General features: G+C 41.0%; 1 protein-coding gene across 7 annotated transcripts in view; it reads left to right on the plus strand.

Annotated features, from left to right (window-relative positions):
* sdk2b (sidekick cell adhesion molecule 2b) overlaps window positions 1-22,740 on the plus strand; it is a 565,983-nt gene that overhangs the window by 536,439 nt on the left and 6,804 nt on the right. For 2 of the 7 annotated variants that reach the window (XM_072455684.1, XM_072455687.1), the window contains exons 43-45: window positions 3,336-3,495; window positions 13,212-13,341; window positions 16,574-16,630. In XM_072455684.1, coding sequence (XP_072311785.1) covers window positions 3,336-3,495; window positions 13,212-13,341; window positions 16,574-16,630 — 347 coding nt within the window. The remainder of the gene's footprint in view (window positions 1-3,335; window positions 3,496-13,211; window positions 13,342-16,573; window positions 16,631-22,740) is intronic. The other 5 variants (XM_072455686.1, XM_072455689.1, XM_072455688.1 and 2 more) reach the window with 3 other exon arrangements.

Genomic DNA, 22,740 nt, shown 5'->3' on the forward strand with positions numbered 1-22,740 from the left:
TGTACTAAAGGTCCCTCGGATGCTGACTGTATCTATAAAATACTTTAGCTCCCAGGTTTTGGCTGCTTCTAGAAAGAACAAAAAAGGACGCTGACCTGATCTGGGGAAAACCCTCTGTATTTCCAGTGACAATAACTTTATTTTTTGAGCCGACAGACTTAGCAAAGCAAAGCTAGCGCAGGTTAGCATCAGCTGTTTTCTTTTACCGACACAAGGCACTCGTGTCAAGACCCACAATATTATACTTCCAGTTAAGGATGCATCTAACATTATCCAGACCCATAGCATTACAAACTGAGATGTGAAACGCAAAGACGGGGAAATAAATGCAGATAAAGCAGAAGTAAAGTACCTACTTGTGTTGCAACACTGAAATTTTCCCATTGTGTGGACAAATAAAGGCTTATCTTATCTTATAAAATGAAAGCTGCTCCTCGTTTACTCTAGCTGTAGCTACGTCTTTTTTGGGGGTACAATTCGGGTACAGACACTGGTTATATTTGGGTGATGTCAGCTGCAAACGTAACGGTCCGTTGCCATAGAAACACAATCTGCCACATAAACAGTAGCGGCCCGAGACGCTCCAAAGTGAGTGGAGAAGCGGCGATAGTACACCTTTAAAATCTCAAATACTTGGAACAAAGTTAAACAATCAAATCACACACATATAGTATTAAGTTTACCATTCTGTGTTGATGGTCATTAAAATATCAATAGACTTTATAAACAAGTGAATGAGTCTCATTAAAAGTGACTTTATCCATATTATATCTTTCTACATCTATTTCATCTTTGGAAAATGGCCTTGAGTGGTTTTCTTCAAAGCTTTCGGCAGCGGCCACATTCATTCACCACAAACACTGAAATATGATTTAATTGGCCTGTCAAAAAATCATTTGAAGTAAAGTCATATAACACTGATTTAATTATGGCGGAATCATACAGTTGTATAAAAGGCAAATATTGATTTTCATATTGATCTAGCAATTATAGTAAAAACAAATATATATTGTTGCACGTAAAGAAATCATTCGTGTTATAGCCTTCGTGAGTCTATTTTAACATAATAGCTTTACATTGTGCAGTTTAATATTACGACATGTCATTACAGTGAAGAAACACACGATCAGAGGACAGAGAAAAACAAAAGGGAATTAAAAAAGTAAAATTAAATGAAATACGTAGGTCTATACAGTATGTGACTAGTATTTCCCTGCATGTTTAAAGGGTTAAAAAACTGTGTTAGTATGTGAGTCAACTGCTTGTCTCTAAAGATGTTTCTGCTTTGTCTGAAATATTCCAAGATATGGTTTTAAATTAATCTTCGTACCTATAAAGAATGATTGATTAAATTAGGGGTGCACCAATATATCGGCATCGTTATCAGCCAATATCCATGTAATTGAGTAATGCGCGATGTTAGACTTAGAGAAAGAAAGAGTTAATTCTGCCGTCCCTTTAGAAAACAGGAAGAAAACAAGGGAGGAAACAACAGAGAAAAAAAAAGAAATGAAGAGCGCTGCGTGGGTACTTGAAAGTCCAGAAAATGGTCAAATTAAAACAGGTGCACAATTCTAGGGAAAGGGTGATTCGTTGCAAGGAAAAGAAAAAAAACTGTCTATGCGGGTATAAATTGTGGCAAAAAATATATAAGTCGAGTATTACCACAGTCAAAAAAAAACAAGGCACTCTGTTTTGGAGAAATAATTAAAAAGCTTTTATTGCAACATGGCTTTAGGTTTAAAATACGCACCAACGCGTTTCAGCCCTAACGTGGCCTTCCTCTTCCTCAAGGTGCAAGGACAATAAAGACAATAATTGATCAATATCCACAAAGGAAGGAGGAAACAACAGCTCCATGGACAGACTTTCCATTGTCTTTATTGTTGTTGTTTTTTGTTTTATATGTTTTATTTCAGACATTATTTGACTAGTTTTTCTCCTAAACGATCTGTTTGGACATGTTTACTCCAAATAGCTTGAGTGTGAGCTGTTTAAAGAAGGAGAAGAGACATAGTGTGTGATGAAACAAAGAATCAGAGGAGGAGAGACTGTCGCTCCTGCTGTTACTTTAGTCTGATAAATAATCTAAATAAAACAAGTGTGAAGGCTGTTTTTACTCTAAAACATCAAATCAAATCAAATCAATTTATTTTTGTAAGGCCCAAAATCACAACAACAGTTGCCTCTGAGGGCCACAGGGAGAAATGATCATAATCATCATATTATAGCCAATAGCCTATAACAATATCCAAACACAGTACTGCATATGCCATATCACATTTTTCCTTTTTTTCCCCCAAAAGACGGGTATTATGTGTTCTAACTGGTTTTACGCATTTTAAAATAGATTTGATCCTTTAAGAATCTTTTTCCTTGATTAAAAAAAAGTGTTTAAAATAACCATAACAACTTTTAGATTTTTCCCATATAAGGCTGAGCAAAATAATATGTCTGTTTGCCGTAACCCGACCGACCCGGTATGAAACTTACCGACTGAAAAAAAAATATCAGCATTTTGTTGAAAAAACATCAAAATCTTTTTTTTTTTCAATTATTTCGCTGACTCTCTGACCGGTCTTTCCTAAACCACCATGTCAAATATTTTTATCACGGTGGTAAACCTATCTTTCATCCCAAAGGACACACTGCGCTTCATATTCGGTCCTACACATGCGTCTGTAACAAAACAGAACGCGCATAAGTGTCGTTATATTGCCTTTTACAATTTGGTTTGCCTCTGTTGGCGTCACTGAAGTGTCCCTAGTACATGTCACGCTTTATCACGGTGTGACTTGATTTAAATTTGACTTACGCAATGCATTCTGGGATTGAAACACCCCAGAATGCGTGTCCCCCGCTCGCCTTTGCTACCAAAATAAAGGATAACGACGTACAAAAGGTCGATTGAAATATCTTAAAATCGTGAGATTTAGTCTCCCGATCGGGTTGATAGAGACGTTTTCCGTCATTGACTGTTGAAGCCTGACCCCCCAGTAAAAAAAATAAGAATTTGCCTACAGTCCAACCCACTTGAAAAATGTTGGCTCGGGTTACAGCAAACAGACAATTTATTTGGGGTAGCCTAATCGGTATCAGCCCAAAGTGTCCATGGACTAGGTTTGGTCCTAATCCTTGTTTAGTCCTGGTTTACTCCCGATTTAGATGCAGTGAGTGTGCAAACGTGACCGCGCCCCGATTGTGTTGCGACACAACGGGCTTGTTTTGAGGAACCTGGTTATAAACGTGTTCTTATTGTGATCACACATTATGTCCTAACCTGTAACCTCGCCTCTAACCCTGTGTACACCTGTGTGCCGGCTGTGGTGACACAGTGTCTCTGTACGTGTGTCCAGGGAACAACTCCAACTGTAACGCTCTGACCCACGGAGACATGGTGAGCCTGGACGAGGGACGCTTCCCCGCGCTCGAGCTCAACAACCGCCGCCTGTCCGTCAAAAACTCCTTCTGTCGCAAGAACGGCGTCTACACCAGGTCAGTACGCGAAAGGAAGACAAATTATTGGTTTTTAAAGATGTTTTATAACTTTCAGAGGCCAGAGCGGAGTTTTGCCATCATGTGACGCTAACAACAAATAGCATTAGCCTTACTTCCTGTTTGTGGACAGTGAGATCTGCTGCGGGGAAACTCTGTTGATTCAATAGGAAATGCTACTTTTTGTCTTTTCTAATACATTTCCAGGCAAATTATGTGTATTTTAAACACAGCTAATTCAAGTCGAGTCACAACTGAGTCTTAATGGAAGTTGTTGCCTCAGAAAAGTAAACGGATTGTTCTGTAGGTGTAAAAAATCAACATGTGGCGCTAGCATGTTGTTAGCATTCACCCTGCAGCTAACGTTCTTGGATAACTATACAAATTGAGCCCGTTTGACCACTATATTCTTCTCCCTGACTTAATTTCTGTATTTGGCACAATATATATAGACTGTACTAAAGTAATATTGGCCAAAAAAATATATTGGCCAAAGCTTTTCCCATATAATCGGTATCGGCCAAAAGTTTCCATATCGGAGCACCACTAGATTAAATGCATTCTGGATAATCCTTGTTTAGTCCTGGTTTACTCCCAATTTAGATGCAGTGAGTGTGCAAATGTGACCGCGCCCCGATTGTGCTGCGACACAACGGGGCTTTTTTTGAGGGCCTGGTTAAGTTTAAAGAGGAATAGTATGCTTTTATCTGTTTTTTACGAATTATTTGTCACGCGCATAAAAAGTCCTAGAAGAATTTGTTCATTGTAAATCGCAGTTCAACCTTATGACACTTTGAACATCACACGCTGTTCTTTTTCATGCTCTCAAGTTTTTTATTCTAGTTAGCTTTTATTTTATTTCATTTTAAGGGTAAACACATCTTTTGATGATTCCAAACAAACGTAGCCTTGTAACAATGAATAAAAATAATTGTTAAAAGTTGACTATTAAAATAATCATGATTGTATTTTAATAATAATTGTATTTATCTAGACTAAACAGACTCTAAACCCTCCCAAAGGCCTTTTGTGAAAAAATGTGTCATTATTAATTCAAAATGTCAAAAACATAATTAAAAATAATTGTAAATATTGTTTATTTGGTAAGAAATGAAATCTCAATGTACAACAGAAATACTGGTTTGACAATGCGACTAACTAACTACCTTCTCAGTGTTATTGTATGAAATGAGTTATCAAGGTAACATCTTAAGCTAATTTAATATAAAAAATCCAATGCAAAAATACCATTATATTATCTCTATAATTACAGCTACGCCTGTGTTTTGAAATAAAGGGATACCAAAGAGTTATCTCCCATCAAAGAGCAGATATCCCATTACTACACAAAACTACTCAACACAAGAACTCACACAGACACTACCAGTTTGAAATATAAATTAAAAAAAGCAATACGCCGCTATAATTGTGTTTTTCCAGGGAAACTTTCACTTCATACCTCAAAGCATTAACAGCAACAGCAACATTGTCATCCCGGGAATCTTGTTACCACTATTTAAAAGTAGCATAAAAGTCGACTTAGCGGTGAATCTTTTTTTAATGAGCTTCTGTATTTGGCGAATGTGCCGCTCGGAGACGGGCGAGGAGCGAGTTAAACCAATCACTTTGACTGACACCTGAGAGAGCAGCCCGTCTCGTGTGAATTCAGTCCAAGTTTGCAGCCGTTACTTTGCCTTAAATGAAGTATACCTCGGTAGCAAGCAGGATTTTCGACCGACTTCTGAAGACTGACAAATGCTTTTCTCATCAGGGACGTATAACACATAGATAAGGAAAGTACGTTTTTTTTTTTTGAAGCAGGTGCACTTTGATGTTGTCTACAGTTCTTTATGTGTCTGCTTCTTAATAAAAACAGCTGGTCAGGGGGAGATGACAGGATATTTTTCATCAGATGTTGTTCCTGCCGTGTGAAATAACATGTTTCTCAAAGGAAAAGTCAATACATTTTTGTTTTACTTTACTTTTTAGCCGTAATGTTTTTTGTGCATCAAACATTCAGTGAAAAGAAACACTACATCTGTACATGGTGGAAATATTTCTTATAAATAACCAGGACACATTTAATAAATCTAGTATAAGTCGCACCAGCCAAAAAAGACATAATAGAGAAGAAAAACATACATAAGTCTCATTTTTGGGGGGAAATTTATTTGATCAAATCCAAGACCAAGAACAGACATTTCTTGAAATCCAATTTAAAATAATAACAGATGAGAGAACATGGTGAATAGGTGTACGTATGCTAACGCTAACACCTTCAGCTACATGAGGCACAGACAGAACTGTGGTAAGTGTCTGGTATGTTAACGTAACATATGAACAGTTATTCAGAGAACTATAGCATAAAGAACATGCTAACAAGTTTACCAAAGCATCAGTTTTACCCCAAATCACTAAATCCATTGAATTCTTCTTCCTCTGTGTCACTTCTAAACAACTCCACAAACTCCAGAGGTAGAGGAAGTGCAGATTCTTCTTCTGCGTCGCTTAGAGCCTAGAGCGCCCTCTTGCGGTTGTCAGTGTGAAAATAACAAATAATATCACATAAATCGCTCTGGAGTTTAAGTCGCCGACCAAAACTATAAAAAAAGGACGTGTTGAAATGCCAAAACCAGTGCTGCCCGGCGGTCGATTGGTCTATCGCCTCGCTCACAATGCACCAGGCGCAGCTGCTGTGTTCATGCAGTGGATCGCTCACATTAGGTCCGGAGCGCTGCGGTTCTGTTGCAGTCACAGGCTCTGATTGCACACTAACGAATCATTAATATAGGCAAAAGGTTGGCGTGAGCTCCAGCGTCCGGCGATGATCCTGTGGTCTGAGCGCCCCTTGTTACCTTTTACTAAACAGAACGCCCTCGGCCTCTGCACCGGAGCTGGACTGCGTACAATGTGAGCCCGGCATAAGCGGCATCATCAGCTTGACTCCTGGCGCCGAAACTTTTCCCATCGTCCGACTCGGTCTTCCCCCATTTCACCCTCTGCTGTGCTATCCAATAAAACCTACAAAAAAAATCTACAACAAAAAGAATGTAATTAGGGGGATTAACAAAGCATACCTTAAACGAGCCTTATTGCATCGCCTGCGAAGTAAACACAGTAAATAAAAGCATTCTTACTGCGCTTGTGTCCACCAGCTGTTTAATGCACATTTGAATCTAACTTTTGCAGAACACGCATATTTGAACAAACACATCACAGCTAATACATATAATAAATCATCGTAATCTCCTTTTTACATGCCCTTGAGCTGATCAAAGTTGTCTCTGGACTTTGAGGGGCTTCCAGGCAGCTTCCAATTATGCATCAACTCTGAGGGAACGGCTTGAAAGAGAGAAGGGGGAGCGAAAGAATGCACAAATGTACCTTTTCAAATCTTCTCGCTTTGAACTCCGGCGCACAGCGGAGAGACGAGAGAGACACAGAAATCCCCACACCTGAGCCCGCGATTAGGCATTAATTCAGCGCCCCGGTCTCCAGACGCAGCGTACAAAAGACAGGATAAAGTCTGGGGCCTTAGTCGGGATCAGAAATCAAACAGCTCCGCCATCCCACTGTACGGAGCGCTAATCCCGACCTGTGTCTGACAGAGAAAGCTAATGCCATTTATGGGGGAATCTGGAAAGAGATTAGCACCATATCGAGGTCAAATAGTGTACAAGGCAGCAAGGGTAAAAGGAGGGATACATTTTTAGGCATTTTATTTTTGTGTAAGCGTGATACATTATCTGGAATTATGTCAGGTTATTGGTGAAGGGTGGAAAGATAGTGTTATAGGAATGTTGCAGTCATTTGTACACGCGTAAGCCCCAAAAATATGCAGCACTTTAGTAGAACTTTGCAATTACTCTGACATAAATGACATATTAAAGCTAGTGACTATGAACTGTCAAAGCAAAGCAATAACATATCTTCAAACAAACTATAAAAGTTACATCATGTACCTACAAGCTGAAAATTCAAAAGACAAAAAAACAAACAACAAATATGCTGCATATTACTGCATTTTCCATCTCAAAATCGGCGTTATATAAACAGTTATAAATGTGGTTTGACTCACATAAATGCACTTCAATTGATTGACAATCCCTTTAAAAACAGGGCTCTTGAACATGCCCAATGATCTGTACCAACCCGCAATATAGAGTAACAATGTTTATGCTATAGTGATGAAGTATTGTGTATTTCGCTACATTAGTATGCACAGATACATAATTCACGCCCTCAAACATGCTTAAGAGGCAACTATAGGGGGCCAAAGCGGTCCAAAGTTCCTCCATGTTTGAACAAGAGCGTTCTCCGTAATGTCCCGACGGGCTCGCAGTAAAACCCAGCGTTGTTTTGAGTGGTGCTCGGTGCAAGGACTTGCAGAAGTCACAAGAGCACTTTTGGGAATAGGCGAAGAGCGAAATCTCAGGGTTGTGCTAAAACGCGTGGTGACGTTCACCGAGCGGGGTTACAATCTCCAGAGGTTTGTCCTTGTCAATTATCGCATTGTTATGAAGCCTATGAAAATGCAGTTGTGAACTCGTGTGGACGTTTCCAGACTGACAATACATACGTGCTGGTACTAAAAGAAAAGAGGAGGAGGAGGAGGAGGAGGAGGAGGAGGAGGAGGAGGAGGAGGAGGAGGAGGAGGAGGAATGGAATCTGTAACATTAAAACCCTGTAGCCATATTTTCCGGACTCATTTCATAGTTTTGGCCGGGATGCGACTTATAATCCAAGAGACTTATATGTGATATTATTCTTTTTTTCACACTGACAACCACAAGAGGGCGCTCTAGGCTCTAAGCGACACAGAAGAAGAATCTGCACTTCCTCTACCTCTGGAGTTTGTGGAGTTGTTTAGAAGTGACACAGAGGAAGAAGAATTCAATGGATTTAGTGATTTGGGGTAAAACTGATGCTTTGGTAAACTTGTTAGCATGTTCTTTATGCTATAGTTCTCTGAATAACTGTTAATATGTTACGTTAACATACCAGACACTTACCACAGTTCTGTCTGTGCCTTATGTAGCTGAAGGTGTTAGCGTTAGCATACATACACCTATTCACCATGTTCTCTCATCTGTTATTATTTTAAACTGCATTTCAAGATGAAATGTCTGTTCTTGGTCTTGGATTGTATCAAATACATTTCCCAAAAAAATGCGATTTATACTCCAGTGCGACTTATAATCCGATACGCTATGTTTTTCTTATCAATTTCTCCACAATTAGTTTCTATAAAGTATGGGTTTTATTCCTTGTGTGCAGTGACAATGTTTCTGTGCAGACCGCTTGAATCTTACATAAAAATGCAGATGAATTAAAGGCTTTTCAATTTGATGTAATTCCAGAGATTGTAATCACTCACAAATGAATCAAACTTAAATGTTGTGCAAATGGACAAACTTAGTCACTTTCGAACATGACAGGCAAACAACTTATTTTAGGTTAAGTGCGAATAAACATGCTTTTTGCGCTCTTGTGATAAGTACTCTCTGGGACCGACAGAAGCGCTGATGGAAACTTGGAAAGCAGCAGTATTTGGAGGAAGAGAACGCGCCTGCACTAAACTCACAATAACCTGCTTTATACCACGCTACCGCGCTCGGTATGAATATATACATATGTGTGTGTCCGCTTTGGTTTTATGTGGATAGGACCAGTAATTAAAAAGATAACCATAACCATCTGCCTTTTGACAGTTTAAAAGGCCAATTTATTCCATAGAATGCTGATCTGCCCTTCAACTAAATTGTCTTTTGAATTCAACCTTTTCTGTGTCAGAACACAAGCCGGGCACCAGCCTTTTTACATGTAAATGTCCCATTGAAATCCCAGCCTCATTATGAACCCATAAATCGGCATAATCTTTTTAACGATCGTCTGTTCTAATTTCCACTCAAATCAATTAGAATGAATCCTAATTGGTTGCAGCCTAATTGAATTACAGCAAACTTCCAGATTTCCCTAAAGACGCACTCATTTTTTCCTCCCCCTCAAAAAAAAACAAAAACGTGCGGAATGTTCTCGCAGCGTTTTCGAGACACTGTGTACTGTACTGAGATGCTTATGCAAATGCGGTGTGGTGAAAAGCTGCAGTTAAGACTCCACTGGCAGAAAGGCTGGCCCGTACTGGACTGTGGGACGGGAGGCTTGTTGTCCCGGTCCGTGCGCAGCCAAACCAGCGCCAATCGGCAGAAACAGATGGGGGGGTTTATTTAGGCTGACCGGGAACGGCGGAAAAGAACGGAGGAGCTCAAGCGTAAAAGGACAACCCTGCCTCGTATTTACACCAAGCACTGCGAGCCAGCAGGCAGCATTTTGGGACAATTTTGGGTTTGTTTTTAGTTGAATTTTACTCACATTTTCTGAATTAACACATTTTAGCATTTTTTTGGTGATATGGCAAGAAATTTCATCCCACATTTCTTTATTTACAGTTTGTCTCCTACAGTTTCCTCTTTTTATTCTTTTATATACTATAGGTAAATGTGTACAGTAAATAAATATGAATTGAGTCATAATTACCAACTTATTTTTACGTTTTATCACTTTTTTCAGCAAATTTTTAACCCTAATACTACCAGAGAGTATACAATTGTCATTTGTTATTGTTTATCTTAAATTATTAACTATAAAAACCTTTATTTAGAATAGCAATAGCCAACCTCATTTAAGATCCAACCACAAGGGGGCAGTAACGTGCAGTCCACATAGTGTCAAAAACACAGAATTTACCGCTGATTTTTAAACCCTCTAATTTGATTCTTCTTTGATTTTTTGCTGATAAACCAAGTCTGCAACGATCGATGAACTGGGACTTGACTCTTCCAGTTTCAGGGGGTAGTGATTCGGGACTCGACTTGAGGTTCAGGCTTGGACTCGGACTTGACTAGCTTCAGCTCTCAAGCCCGTAAAACGCCAACTTATGTATTTATGTTTATGTTTATTATTAAAGGTTTCAAGTTTGACTCAGATTTGGGATTGGGGTTGGACTCAGATTTGGGCTCATACAGGGACTCGGACTTGAAGAATGGAGGGTTGGGGTGGGACTTGGACTCAGTTTAGGACGGAATTTACTGGAACTTGGACTTGGACTTGAGCTTGGGCCTGGACTCTGGGTCATACTGGGACTCAGACTTGAACAATGGGGGGTTGGGGTGGGACTTAGACTCAGTTTAGGACTTGTACTGGAATTTGGACTTGGTCTTGAGCTTGGGGCTTGGACTCTAGATCATACTGAGACTCAGACTTGAACAATGGAAGTTTGGGTTGGGACTTGGCCTCAGTTTAGAAAGGAATTTACTGGACTTTGGACTTGGACTCGAGCTTGGACTTGGACTCTGGATCACACTGGGACTCAGACTTGACCAATTTGGACTTGATCCATGGGAACTTGGACTTGAGCTCGGGCTTGAGCAAAGAGGATTTACTCAATTACTCATTGACTCAATCTTGTACTGTAAGAGCCTTGACTCGCCCTTTTACTTGGATTCAAACAAGGAGGGCTTGAGCATGCTTAAAAGAAAGAACACATGACATACACACACACACTGCCACACACACACACACACACGTTTCTGATTGGCATGTTGTATCACAGCTCTTACCCCGGACGCCTTTACTCCTCTGTGATTTCATTAACACCAGCTCGGCTCAGGGCTTCTCGTGTATGTAGACTCATAGAAAACCGCAGATTATACTTTAGTCACACGGGCACCGCGGCCTGACATTCCCCTGCCCGCAACGAGCTTTGAATGAGGAAGAATTATTCATATTAGCCTCCACTGGCTGTAGGCTGCAACCGCCTCATGAGTGTCCCGTGCTTCCTGTTGGGTCACACTGGTCCACACACAGACAGTAATACATGCAAACATGAAAGGAAAGAAAAATCAAAATCTCACTGAGGGTTAAGACTCAAAATCCCTTCACAAATTAGTTAAGTCTCTAAAGGAGGTTAAAGGGAATTTTAACTACATGTGGGGTGCATAATTAAATACAGATATGTATTTTTTTTCTCTCTAAAGGAGGGAATAGCAGTTGCAGATATGGGATTTGACGGCTGTATCTTAAGGCTACTCTGATTTCCCGAGGCCAAGCAGGAGTTACTGCAAATAATTACACTTTAGAAATGATACGAGTGTTTATTCTTTTGATTCTGGAGTTTATTCTGAAACTTTTTACTTGCCCAGCAGGAGCGAAAAGATATGTCTACATTTTATTTATTTGGTCTGTTAATATGTTGCGTCGCACCCTTTTCTTTCAAACTGTAACTGGCTTTCTCATGACTTATGATTTATTAAATATGAGGTAAAATTGTAGGTTTAATTCCAAATTCAAGCACGTTTTTTTGAAGTTCTTGGTTTATGTCAAAGAAATATATCTATATGTTTGTCTTAAAGCTTCAAGTATGTTTTGTAATATATATGAAAATTAGCAGTTTTGTTTGTGGACAGTTTTCTTTTAAAGGATTTTGCTTTTAAGAAAAAAAAAAAAAGAATAGTTAGTCTCAAGAAAATCATCAGTTTGTTTTCAAGAATCATGTTCTTTTTTTATTGCTTCACACTTTTTGAAACAACGCTGGTCAGAGTGGATACGACTTGTCCAGTGACAGAAAAATAATGAGACTCATTTTTGACCTATATTAAAAAGAGATTGGTTTCCTCTTTTTCTCAAGGGCTTTTTGTTCAGTAGTATTTACAGAGATTTATCATTTCAAGCGTTTTATTCAAATAGGAGCGATTCAAATGGAGATTCTTGTGGGTCGGTCATAAAAACATAATCCACCACAAGTGTTCAAGACAATGGAAGATATTCTTGGAATCCTTGGAATGTACTTCCTCCACAGATCTGATCTGTAACTGGCCTCAACTGCCTGTCTCCATGGAGATGAATTAAGTTGCTATTGTGAAACGCCAGAAAAGTTGTACCTTTAAGTGACAAGGACCTCATTTTGATTGCTGAGATTTTGACAAAACAGAAGCTGATTGATGGGTGATCTGAATTAAAAAAATGGATGAATAAATTAATAAAAATGTGGTTGTGAAAGAATCAGAATCAGAAAATGTTTATTGCCATTATTGCCAACAGATCGCCAAACATAGGAACTTGTCTCGGCGTAACGTAAAATAATGAAAATAATAATAATAGCAACGAATATAGAGTCAAAAAAGACATGCCTACAGTAAGAATTTACTCAAAAATAAGGTAAAAAGTAAACTTGGTCTCAGTATATACACAGATATTTAAACAAAAATTACAAATGTTACAAAAGATTACAAAAATTACAAATGAAATAGTGCAGAAAGTGAACAGTGTGTAGATAGTATTGGTCGAATATTGTTAAAGTGGCATATGAATAAATTAATACAAAATTGGGTTGTGAAAGAATCCGATTTGTTTATTGCCACAATCATTGAACACAGTTTTCAAACATAGGAACTTGTCTCTGCGTAACGTAAAACAATGAAAATAATAATAGCAACGAATATAGAGTCAAATTATTCAGAATTTACTCATAAAATAAGGTAAAAAGTAAACTTTGGTCTCAGTATATACACAGATATTTAAACAAAAATCCCAAATGGTCGTAAATAGTGCAGAAAGTGAACAGTGCGTGAATAGTATTAGTTGAGTATCGTTAAAGTGGCATATAAATAAATATAATAAATGACCAAATAGATTAAACTTTTGCTTCTTTTGACCAGGTCCCCTCCACGACCGAGCCCCGGCAGTCTCCACTACTCCGATGAAGACGTTAGCACAAAATACAACGATCTCATCCCGGCAGAAAGCAGCAGCCTCACAGAGAAGCCCTCCGAAATCTCCGACTCCCAGGTACAGTAACACAAATACACTTCACTTTACTACAATGACTGTCCATTTACCCTGCCAGGACTAATCACGTTACGTTTGTGCCCGTCTGTGTCTCCACTGTCATCTCTGCGAATTCTCCAAATGAATTCAGTCTGTGCCATTGCCATCTCGTTTTGTCTCTGTCCCACACGGTTGTGCTTTCCCTCCGTCATTCAGTGAGAAGTATATATGAAGGGATGGGGAGGGGGAGAGAGAGTGAGGGGGGAGAGAGGGGGGAAAGACAGATGGGGGAGAGGGTTAGAGAGAGTGAGAGGGGGAGAGAGGGGGGAAGACAGATGGGGGAGAGGGTTAGAGAGAGTGAGAGGGGGAGAGAGGGGGGAAGACAGATGGGGGAGAGGGTTAGAGAGAGTGAGAGGGGGAGAGAGGGGGGAAGACAGAAGGGGAGGAGAGAGAGTGAGAGGGGGAGAGAGGTGGGAAAGACTGATGGGGGAGAGGGTTAGAGAGAGTGAGAGGGGGAGAGAGGGGGGAAGACAGATGGGGGAGAGGGTTAGAGAGAGTGAGAGGGGGAGAGAGGGGGGAAGACAGATGGGGGAGAGGGTTAGAGAGAGTGAGAGGGGGAGAGAGGGGGAAGACAGAAGGGGAGGAGAGAGAGTGAGAGGGGGAGAGAGGTGGGAAAGACAGATGGGGGAGAGGGTTAGAGAGAGTGAGAGGGGGAGAGAGGGGGGAAGACAGATGGGGGAGAGGGTTAGAGAGAGTGAGAGGGGGAGAGAGGGGGGAAGACAGATGGGGGAGAGGGTTAGAGAGAGTGAGAGGGGGAGAGAGGGGGGAAGACAGATGGGGGAGAGGGTTAGAGAGAGTGAGAGGGGGAGAGAGGGGGAAGACAGAAGGGGAGGAGAGAGAGTGAGAGGGGGAGAGAGGTGGGAAAGACAGATGGGGGAGAGGGTTAGAGAGAGTGAGAGGGGGAGAGAGGGGGGAAGACAGATGGGGGAGAGGGTTAGAGAGAGTGAGAGGGGGAGAGAGGGGGGAAGACAGATGGGGGAGAGGGTTAGAGAGAGTGAGAGGGGGAGAGAGGGGGAAGACAGAAGGGGAGGAGAGAGAGTGAGAGGGGGAGAGAGGTGGGAAAGACAGATGGGGGAGAGGGTTAGAGAGAGTGAGAGGGGGAGAGAGGGGGGAAGACAGATGGGGGAGAGGGTTAGAGAGAGTGAGAGGGGGAGAGAGGGGGGAAGACAGATGGGGGAGAGGGTTAGAGAGAGTGAGAGGGGGAGAGAGGGGGAAGACAGAAGGGGAGGAGAGAGAGTGAGAGGGGGAGAGAGGTGGGAAAGACAGATGGGGGAGAGGGTTAGAGAGAGTGAGAGGGGGAGAGGGGGGGAAGATGGATGGGGAGGGTTAGAGAGAGTTAGAGGGGGAGAGAGGGGGAGGACAGAAGGGGGAGAGAGTGAGAGGGGGAGAGAGGGGGAAGATGGATGGGGAGGGTTAGAGAGCAAAACGGAGAGAAGGAGAAGGATAGGGAGGGATCGAGTGAGAGAGAGAAAGGGAGAGGGAACGAGAGGGCAAATGGAGGGATGGAGAGACAGGGAGAAAGGGGGAGGGTGGAGAGAGTCAGAAAGCGAGAGAAGGAGGGAGAAGTACAGAGGGATGAGAGAGAGGTAGAAGCTGAAATGGTTAAAAAAGTAAAGAAGCCAAGAGGGAGAGAAAGAAAGAGTGATTGAGGGAGGCAGAAGGTTAGAGAGGAGGAGCAGGGAGAAGAGGGGGAAACTGGGGAGGAGGAGAGAGGGAGGGATGAGGGCGACAGGGGAGACAGTTAAAGAAGAGGTCGATGTAGAAAAGGCGAGAGGGAAAATTAAGGGATGGAAAGAGAGGTAGAAATGGGGCAAGCTCAAGAGGAAGAGGTGGAGGGAAGGGTGAACTGGGGTAGGGATAAAAGGGAGAGGAAGGGATGGATAAAAGAGAGAAAGAGAAGAAGATGAAGCAAGAGAGAATAAGTCATTAGATTCACCTAAAACACAGGTTGGATTGAGTCACAACACGAAGACCAGAGCCACTTCCATGTTGCTATTTTTGAACACACTTCTTCTTTTTCTAAGAGTTCATTTTTCCAACGTAGTGACAGAAATGTCCCTTCTCAGCTTAAGTCCTTTGCAAAGTCAAAAAGCAAAACTAAAAAGCTCTAAAAAGTCGAGATATCATCAAACCCGGAGTCGGACAATCCCCCAGAAAAGTTACGCAACACGATGCTCCTCTTAAGTCGAGCGAGTTCTCAGTCTCATCTTCATCGTCACAAATTTTGGCGGAGGACGAAGCGCCAGGAGAAAACATTTTTGGTATTTTTTTGTATTCGCCCTTTACACAGTGAACCAACTTCTTTGTCGGTGGTCGGACACCTTTGCTACTTTCGCTTTTCACTTTCTTTACCAAACAAACTGCGATCAATAGCATTCCTGTCCAGCTGCCTCTGCACATGCCGCCCACCTTCATGTCTCCAGTTCGCTTTGATTTTCCACAACTTTGCTCTTTTCTACGTCCATGCATATTCTGTTTTTGTTTATGTCGCTCTGCTAGTCCTTTGTGTCGTCGTTAGTCACTCGCTTAGGGGTATTGAACGCGACGTCGTGGCGGATGTCTCGAGAGTTCCATTAAAATCCACCGGTTTCCACACTGTTTCTTTTCATCTTGAAGTTCCCCGAAATTATCCTACGACATCTTTTTAGCTAAATACATTCCTCGTCGCAAATCCCTCGGCGCCGAAAATGAAAAATCTCCGCACAATGAACTTCTAGTGACAGGAAATTTCATGGCCTCCCCCCCCCCCACCACCACCAACCCCCGAAAAAAACCCGGAATCACCACCTCTTTGTGACATGATATCGACCGCTTGCAGTCGTCAAACTCTCCCTTGATCCCGTTTCGTGCTCATCGCAATCTCTGCTTGGGACAATAATGGCTCCCTGCGAATTCCGATGACAACTCTTTGAAGATACAAAAACTGAAATGCGACGCCCCCGACAGGTCGTCATATCAACGTCCCACGGGGGGGAAAAAAGAAAAATAGCCAGGAATGCTCTTTGAAGTGGTAGTGCGCAGGTAAACTTACCCTGTCAGTATTCCATTGTACTATTTGTCCCACAGGCCTATCTCAGCAGGAACAATTCAAACCATTGCACTAAAAACTGAGCACGTTGTCACATTTCTCCGCTGAGATGTTATTGCTTTGCCTGGAATGTTCAACAGTCTGGCATTCAACTTATCTATGCAGGTGACGACACCGGGCCAAGTTACAGGTCAAATCGGTGGAGAGGCGACCCCGCTTACAGTAAGAATGCATGTTTTACTAGATATTTTTGAGCAATAAAACAAAAAAGCTAAAAAAAAATGCAATATGGATATGTAACAGTCCAGGCAAAGCAATAACATACTAACATATTCATGGAGACAAACAGCTGGCGCACCCTCCTCCACCTAAAAGTCACATAGTGTACCTTTATGAATCCTTTGACCTTCAAACGTGCTCTCGAGTACCTTTGCTTTGGCATCTCAGAGTTAAATTTGAAGACCCCACTTTACTGTCTAATAGTCAAGTGTTCCCTCATCAGGATTTGGTGTTAGCGTGCCATCTACCTGCAGCAGAGGGAATTACCATGTGAAAAAACAAAACAAAAGCTAGCTTGCCCCCGACATGCTAAGTACTCAGTTGTAAAAGATGTGATTTGACGGCAGAAATGCTTAGCACGAGTCTGGTGATGATTTGTGGACTTAAAAACAGCACAAGAGACCTCAAGATCTCTCGCTATGATGTCACAAATCTGGGAATTTTGTTTTTGAGTTTCTTGTGAGGCGCCGAGGAGACAACCTTGTAAACAGGATAAATGAAAGAAGCTAAATGAAGCAAAATACAACTCCAGATATGTTTTTGGTGATTTTGGAACAATGTTATAAACTCAAACCAAGTTCGATTTGTCAAATATGTGTCCTTTAAAGAACATTAAATTACCATGGTAACAAGGCCACCATTTCCCCGTTCCCCTCTGCAGGTTGCAACCTTATTGACTTCCTCATCTTTACTGTATAGATTGTCATTTTTTACTCCCCAAGGTTTACCCGTGTGGCGTGCAGCTTTGTGTGTGTCGTTTTAAACCGGGTCGAGACGAATGATCTAATCGCAGAAGCTGGGAAGGATTGCAGATGGTTGTCTCTCAGCGGAGTGGCATTCAGCGGGAGAAAAATGGAGGTGTCAGCTTTGGCTCACATGCTCTACTTCTCTGTCTGTCAGACTTTACTGGCAAATATACAGACGGCACGTATCTCTGTAGTAGTAGCGAGCAAAGCTACGGCGCACTTTGTTTTGACTGGATTGAGTCGCGGGTGATGACATGGGTGAAGCAAAGGAAAATTGTGGATTTAGTTTGGAGTTTTTGAGTTGCATAACACAGAATGGGTGAAAGAGGAGGGATTTAACAACCTGATTTTGGAATTAGGAAAATGTTCTAACTATAGAGCCCGACTAAAGCTAATTAAACTGCTGATTAAAACTTTACAAATGCAACACACAGGTTCACAATAATCAGTGCTTTGTAGTTATAAATTGCGTCTTGACACACAATACACAAGAATACACAATTTGACGTAAATCCATCCGTTTCTAGTCAGAAAAACTTGCAGGCGGACGAAGTTAGACTCCCAACCCTATCTCGCAATGTTAAATACATAAAGAATCTTTTAATGACAGGGTTAAACTTATATTTATATTGCAAAATTGACTTTTAAGAGCTTTGAACCATGTTGTAATTATTTCCACTTCTCATTTGTACTCTCAAAGTCGTTCTTTTAGTCCAATAGATCGACGGGTGTCATAGATTAAGACTATAAAGCAGACAAAAGCCCAATATGTCTTGTTTCAGAATAATAAGTGCTCTATTAGTCAGAAAGAAAGCTAAATATATTTTGTTTATGCCTCTAAATTCAAGAAAATTCATATATCATGTCTCTATAGGGATCTGGATTATGTCTGCAATAAATATTCCGCAGCATTGGAAATACACTATTGCAAATCAAAATAACTATAACATGCTGTTCACTTATAGCCTCAAGATGTAAGTTAGTGCGAAACATAAACCCATTTGAGGCGTTGCCATGGCATCCATCATTTTAACATGTGCCCATGCAAGACTGCTCCACTCGTCGTTGGACAAAGTTCAAAGATGAAGAGTTTGACAACTAAAAAACACCCAACTTAACTTTAAATTGATATCCCAGCATGCCTCAGTGCGCTTATTCTCCTGCCCCCAGGTTCTTTCTTCAGCCACAAACCGAGATAAACAGTTGAAAAATGTGTGCGCTCAAATGTGTCAGGATTTTTATAATCTCCCCGTAGTCCATAAACTGTTATTGTCTCTGGGACCCCCGCTGTGCCCACTAAATCAATAAGAGTGTCGTTCGCTGCTCTCCCCCCCTCCCCCCCTTCTCTTCCCCCGCCCTTGCAATAATCCATAACTGAAGGACAAAAGGACTGACCCACTCTGAGTCATCCTCGGGACCGTGAGTTCGTTTTAGGGGGATGGATGCCCGCTTGACCAAAACACCCAATCTCAATCTCATTCCGCTTTTTACTTAAGCCATATTATTACCATTGGGATTGGAGCAGGGGGGTTTAAGAGGCCCACCGCATAAACAACGGTGTCATATTGTGTTTAAGACATGGCGACATCATTTCAGAAAACATCAGACGGATCACAAATAACCACAGACGGGAAAGTCAAAAGGCTTTTCAGAATTTATGCTACATGTCTTTGATTCAGAAGATATACTACAAAGAAGCGCTTGAACTAAAACATCACCACGGTATGTCAACAATAGACCCTTCCAGAGTTTAACGTTAGCCACCAGACATCGCAAACAAGGGAAACCAGGACTATTTCGGCGACTGAAAAATGCAAGTGACATCAGAGTCTTGTGTAGCAGCGTTAAGTTATTGATGCGTAGAGGCAGATAGCGCGCTGACGTCTAGGGACAGTCAATCTAAAAGCGATGTGCCCGTCCCGGAGACGCCTGTCACGCTGGCAATGTCAAATAAAGTGTGCCAGTGTGGTCCGATAGATTTGGTTTTCCATCTGGCGAATCACTAAGCACGAAATTGTTGAATCGAATGAATGGAAATGAAGGTTTTGTGATTTCTGTTTATTTTTTAATCTCTTTTTTTTTTTTTACATGTAAACATACACAGAACAAGGAACACGACCAGAGAGCAAGATAAAAAAAAAGGAATAAAATCATAATACCGTATTTTCCAGAGTATAAGTCGCACCAGCCAAAAAAATGCATAATAGAGAAGAACTGGAGTATGAAACGCGGTTGCAAGTGTGAAAATAACAAATAATATCACCTATAAGTTGCTCCGGAGTATAAGTATATAAGTATAAGTCTGGAATTTCCCCATTATGGAACAAATAAAGGCTTATCTTATCGCACCCCGGCCAAAACTATGAAAAAAGTATAAAAAAAAAAATAATAATATCAACCATAATAATCAGAATAATAAAAGTCATCATAATAAATAATAACTGTGATACAAACGGCACAGTATGACAACATAAACATAATTAAGCACAACTCACTACCCATCGTCACACCTCCTTGACACCTTGCATTTATAGTGATTAAGTTTGGGAGTCGGGTTGTTTAAGGTTCTTATCAAAGCCGGAGCGATGCAGAGTGCCAGCAGACATAAACACGTCGGCTTTGCTGTTGGAGCCAGCGCGCTCCATTGAGAAAATTGCACTAAAGTTTTGCTGTCTCAGTCCATACAGCAGGTTGTTGATGCAATCCAGCAAATAAATTCATTAGAACAACATTTTTTCCTCATTTCTCAGCGGAGGCAATAAAAGACGCGGTTGAAAGTGATGGCGGCGTTTCTCCTGACATTGATTTTCGCGGTTTAAGACATCTGCCCCTGGCTAAGGACATGTATTATTTAGATGCGGATCCACCTGCCTTCATAAAATATTCTCACGGAATCCCCCAGAACTTTCTAATACTTTATACATTCCCAAATTGGTATACATAAAGAATTCATCGCAGACTATGAAGTATCCTGGCTCAAGGTAAAAAGTCAATGCATAGAGACACATGCTTCCTTCTAAAACACAATATTACCTGTTTTAACACAGTTTTTGTGAAATTGGTATGCTCAAGTCGTCCCTAAATAATTTACAAATACTTAACGTATTTTGGGACGACTTCTGTGCCAAAATAAGAAGAAAAACACAAGTATGACATGAGTAGTAGCAGGTAGAACTGTCACGTTAACACATTATTAAGTGCGATTTATTGCTACATCAAAATATCACGATTAGCAATAATTAAACAGCTTTATGCCACGGACACAATAACTCTAAAGCTGCATAATTCCAGTATCTGTATCTACATGTACATTAGCTGTGTAACATGAGTTGCAACATATCCATAATTTGTCGTAGAAGTTGCTTAAAAAGTATAAATAGTCAAGTAGTGCAAAGAAGATAAGATAAGAAAATGTACACTGATTGATTCCAGAAAAATATTGTTCCAACTAATATTTATTGAACCATAAGTCGATGACAGTAGTAATTATCGTAGTTATATAACCATATAAAACCATTAGTTGTAGTAAGTAGGAGTAACAGTAGTTGTTGTGGTTGTACTATAGTTGTAGTTGTAGCTGTTGGAGTAGTTTGAGTAAATAGTGGTAGTTGTACTATAGTTGTAGTTGTAGCTGTTGGAGTAGTTTGAGTATATAGTGGTAGTTGTACTATAGTTGTAGTTGTAGCTGTTGGAGTAGTCTGAGTAAATAGTGGTAGTTGTACTATAGTTGTAGTTGTAGCTGTTGGAGTAGTCTGAGTAAATAGTGGTAGTTGTACTATAGTTGTAGTTGTAGCTGTTGGAGTAGTCTGAGTAAATAGTGGTAGTTGTACTATAGTTGTAGTTGTAGCTGTTGGAGTAGTTTGAGTAAATAGTGGTAGTTGTACTATAGTTGTAGTTGTAGCTGTTGGAGTAGTTTGAGTAAATAGTGGTAGTTGTACTATAGTTGTAGTTGTAGCTGTTGGAGTAGTTTGAGTAAATAGTGGTAGTTGTACTATAGTTGTAGTTGTAGCTGTTGGAGTAGTCTGAGTAAATAGTGGTAGTTTTAGGTCTGCCATAATAAACCCCTATGTTAATAAATTAGAGCTGGAACATAAGTTTTGGAATATTTATCGTGCGCACCTTTTATTTACCTGAATCCTCACGATATTTGTCCATCTGGTCGGGTTTGCGGTGTTCAGTTTGAGGCACACTAAACATTCACGTAAAACAATTTGCGGAGCTCTTTGACTCTTTAACTAATGCTAAATTGACTCAACTCATTTGTTCCAAGTACGTCCCTCATCTTTGTATCCTCGTTGTTTCACGCGTGGAACTCATCGCTGACAACTAAATCTTGTTTGTATAAAAACCACTTAATTGACTTGATTTCTCTCACTTTTGTTCAGCCCAATTGAACACCGTTTCACAGGCAGTATTGTAATCGAATGCTTACAATACTGGTGTCCATCTTCCCCCTTGGTTTTGTGCAAATTGGAGCAGATTCCCCCCGAGGCTCCTCCGCGGCGCCGCATCTCGTGCCTTAAGGCTGTTTTTCCCTGAGCATTCGGCGCTCGTAATTAGCTCGTAATGAGTGGAAGCAGCGAGCGGTGCGTGGCTCACCTCCAAACAGCCCTGTCCTACTGTAGAGACATCTATTTCCACTGGCTGCCATCCAAGTGTTTGCATTGGCTGGTGCGAGCGTGTAATTTTATGTCATAAACAAGGCCGACTTGAATTTGTCTCATTGGATTTGAAGGGGAATCGCGTGTAGTCAGCAGCGCAACATGAATTATTGATATTTATTCGGAAGGGGGCGAACCAGAAAGCGGGACAGAACCAGGAAGTGACCGTGAAGTGAGTCAGGATCAAAAGAAGCTCCCGTGTGAGATCGATGACGTGACAAATGATTCGCAAAAAGACGTGAAAATAACAGGAGCAGGTCAAAGTCTGGTTTAGTTATAATTATTGATTATCACGTGAAAATATATAACCGTTTTCAGTGATTATGCTTACAAAAATACCATTGTTTTAAAGATAAATGGCTTAAAACGGCTTTTACGTCCAGTCATAAGCGAGTAAATGTGATGATGTCATACCTTTCAGAGTCTTTATATAAACAGCTGAGACTTTGATCACAGTTTCTTTACCCTGAGTGATCCGCAAAAGCCAAAAGAATTCATCCAAACAGCGCTAAATCCCGCTCCAGGTCCTCATGTTTCCCTGTCATTCCTGTGGCTGATATTGTACACAGTGCCTCTACAGGCCAGGTGGAGATGCGTCTTTCTGGACATTTAGTTAGATTTTGATGCGGCCTAAATCATAATTTTC

Source organism: Eucyclogobius newberryi, unplaced genomic scaffold, assembly GCF_026437365.1.
Source record: "Eucyclogobius newberryi isolate DKJ021-1_F unplaced genomic scaffold, fEucNew1.0.hap1 SCAF_20, whole genome shotgun sequence".
Classification (NCBI taxonomy): Eukaryota; Metazoa; Chordata; class Actinopteri; order Gobiiformes; family Gobiidae; genus Eucyclogobius; species Eucyclogobius newberryi.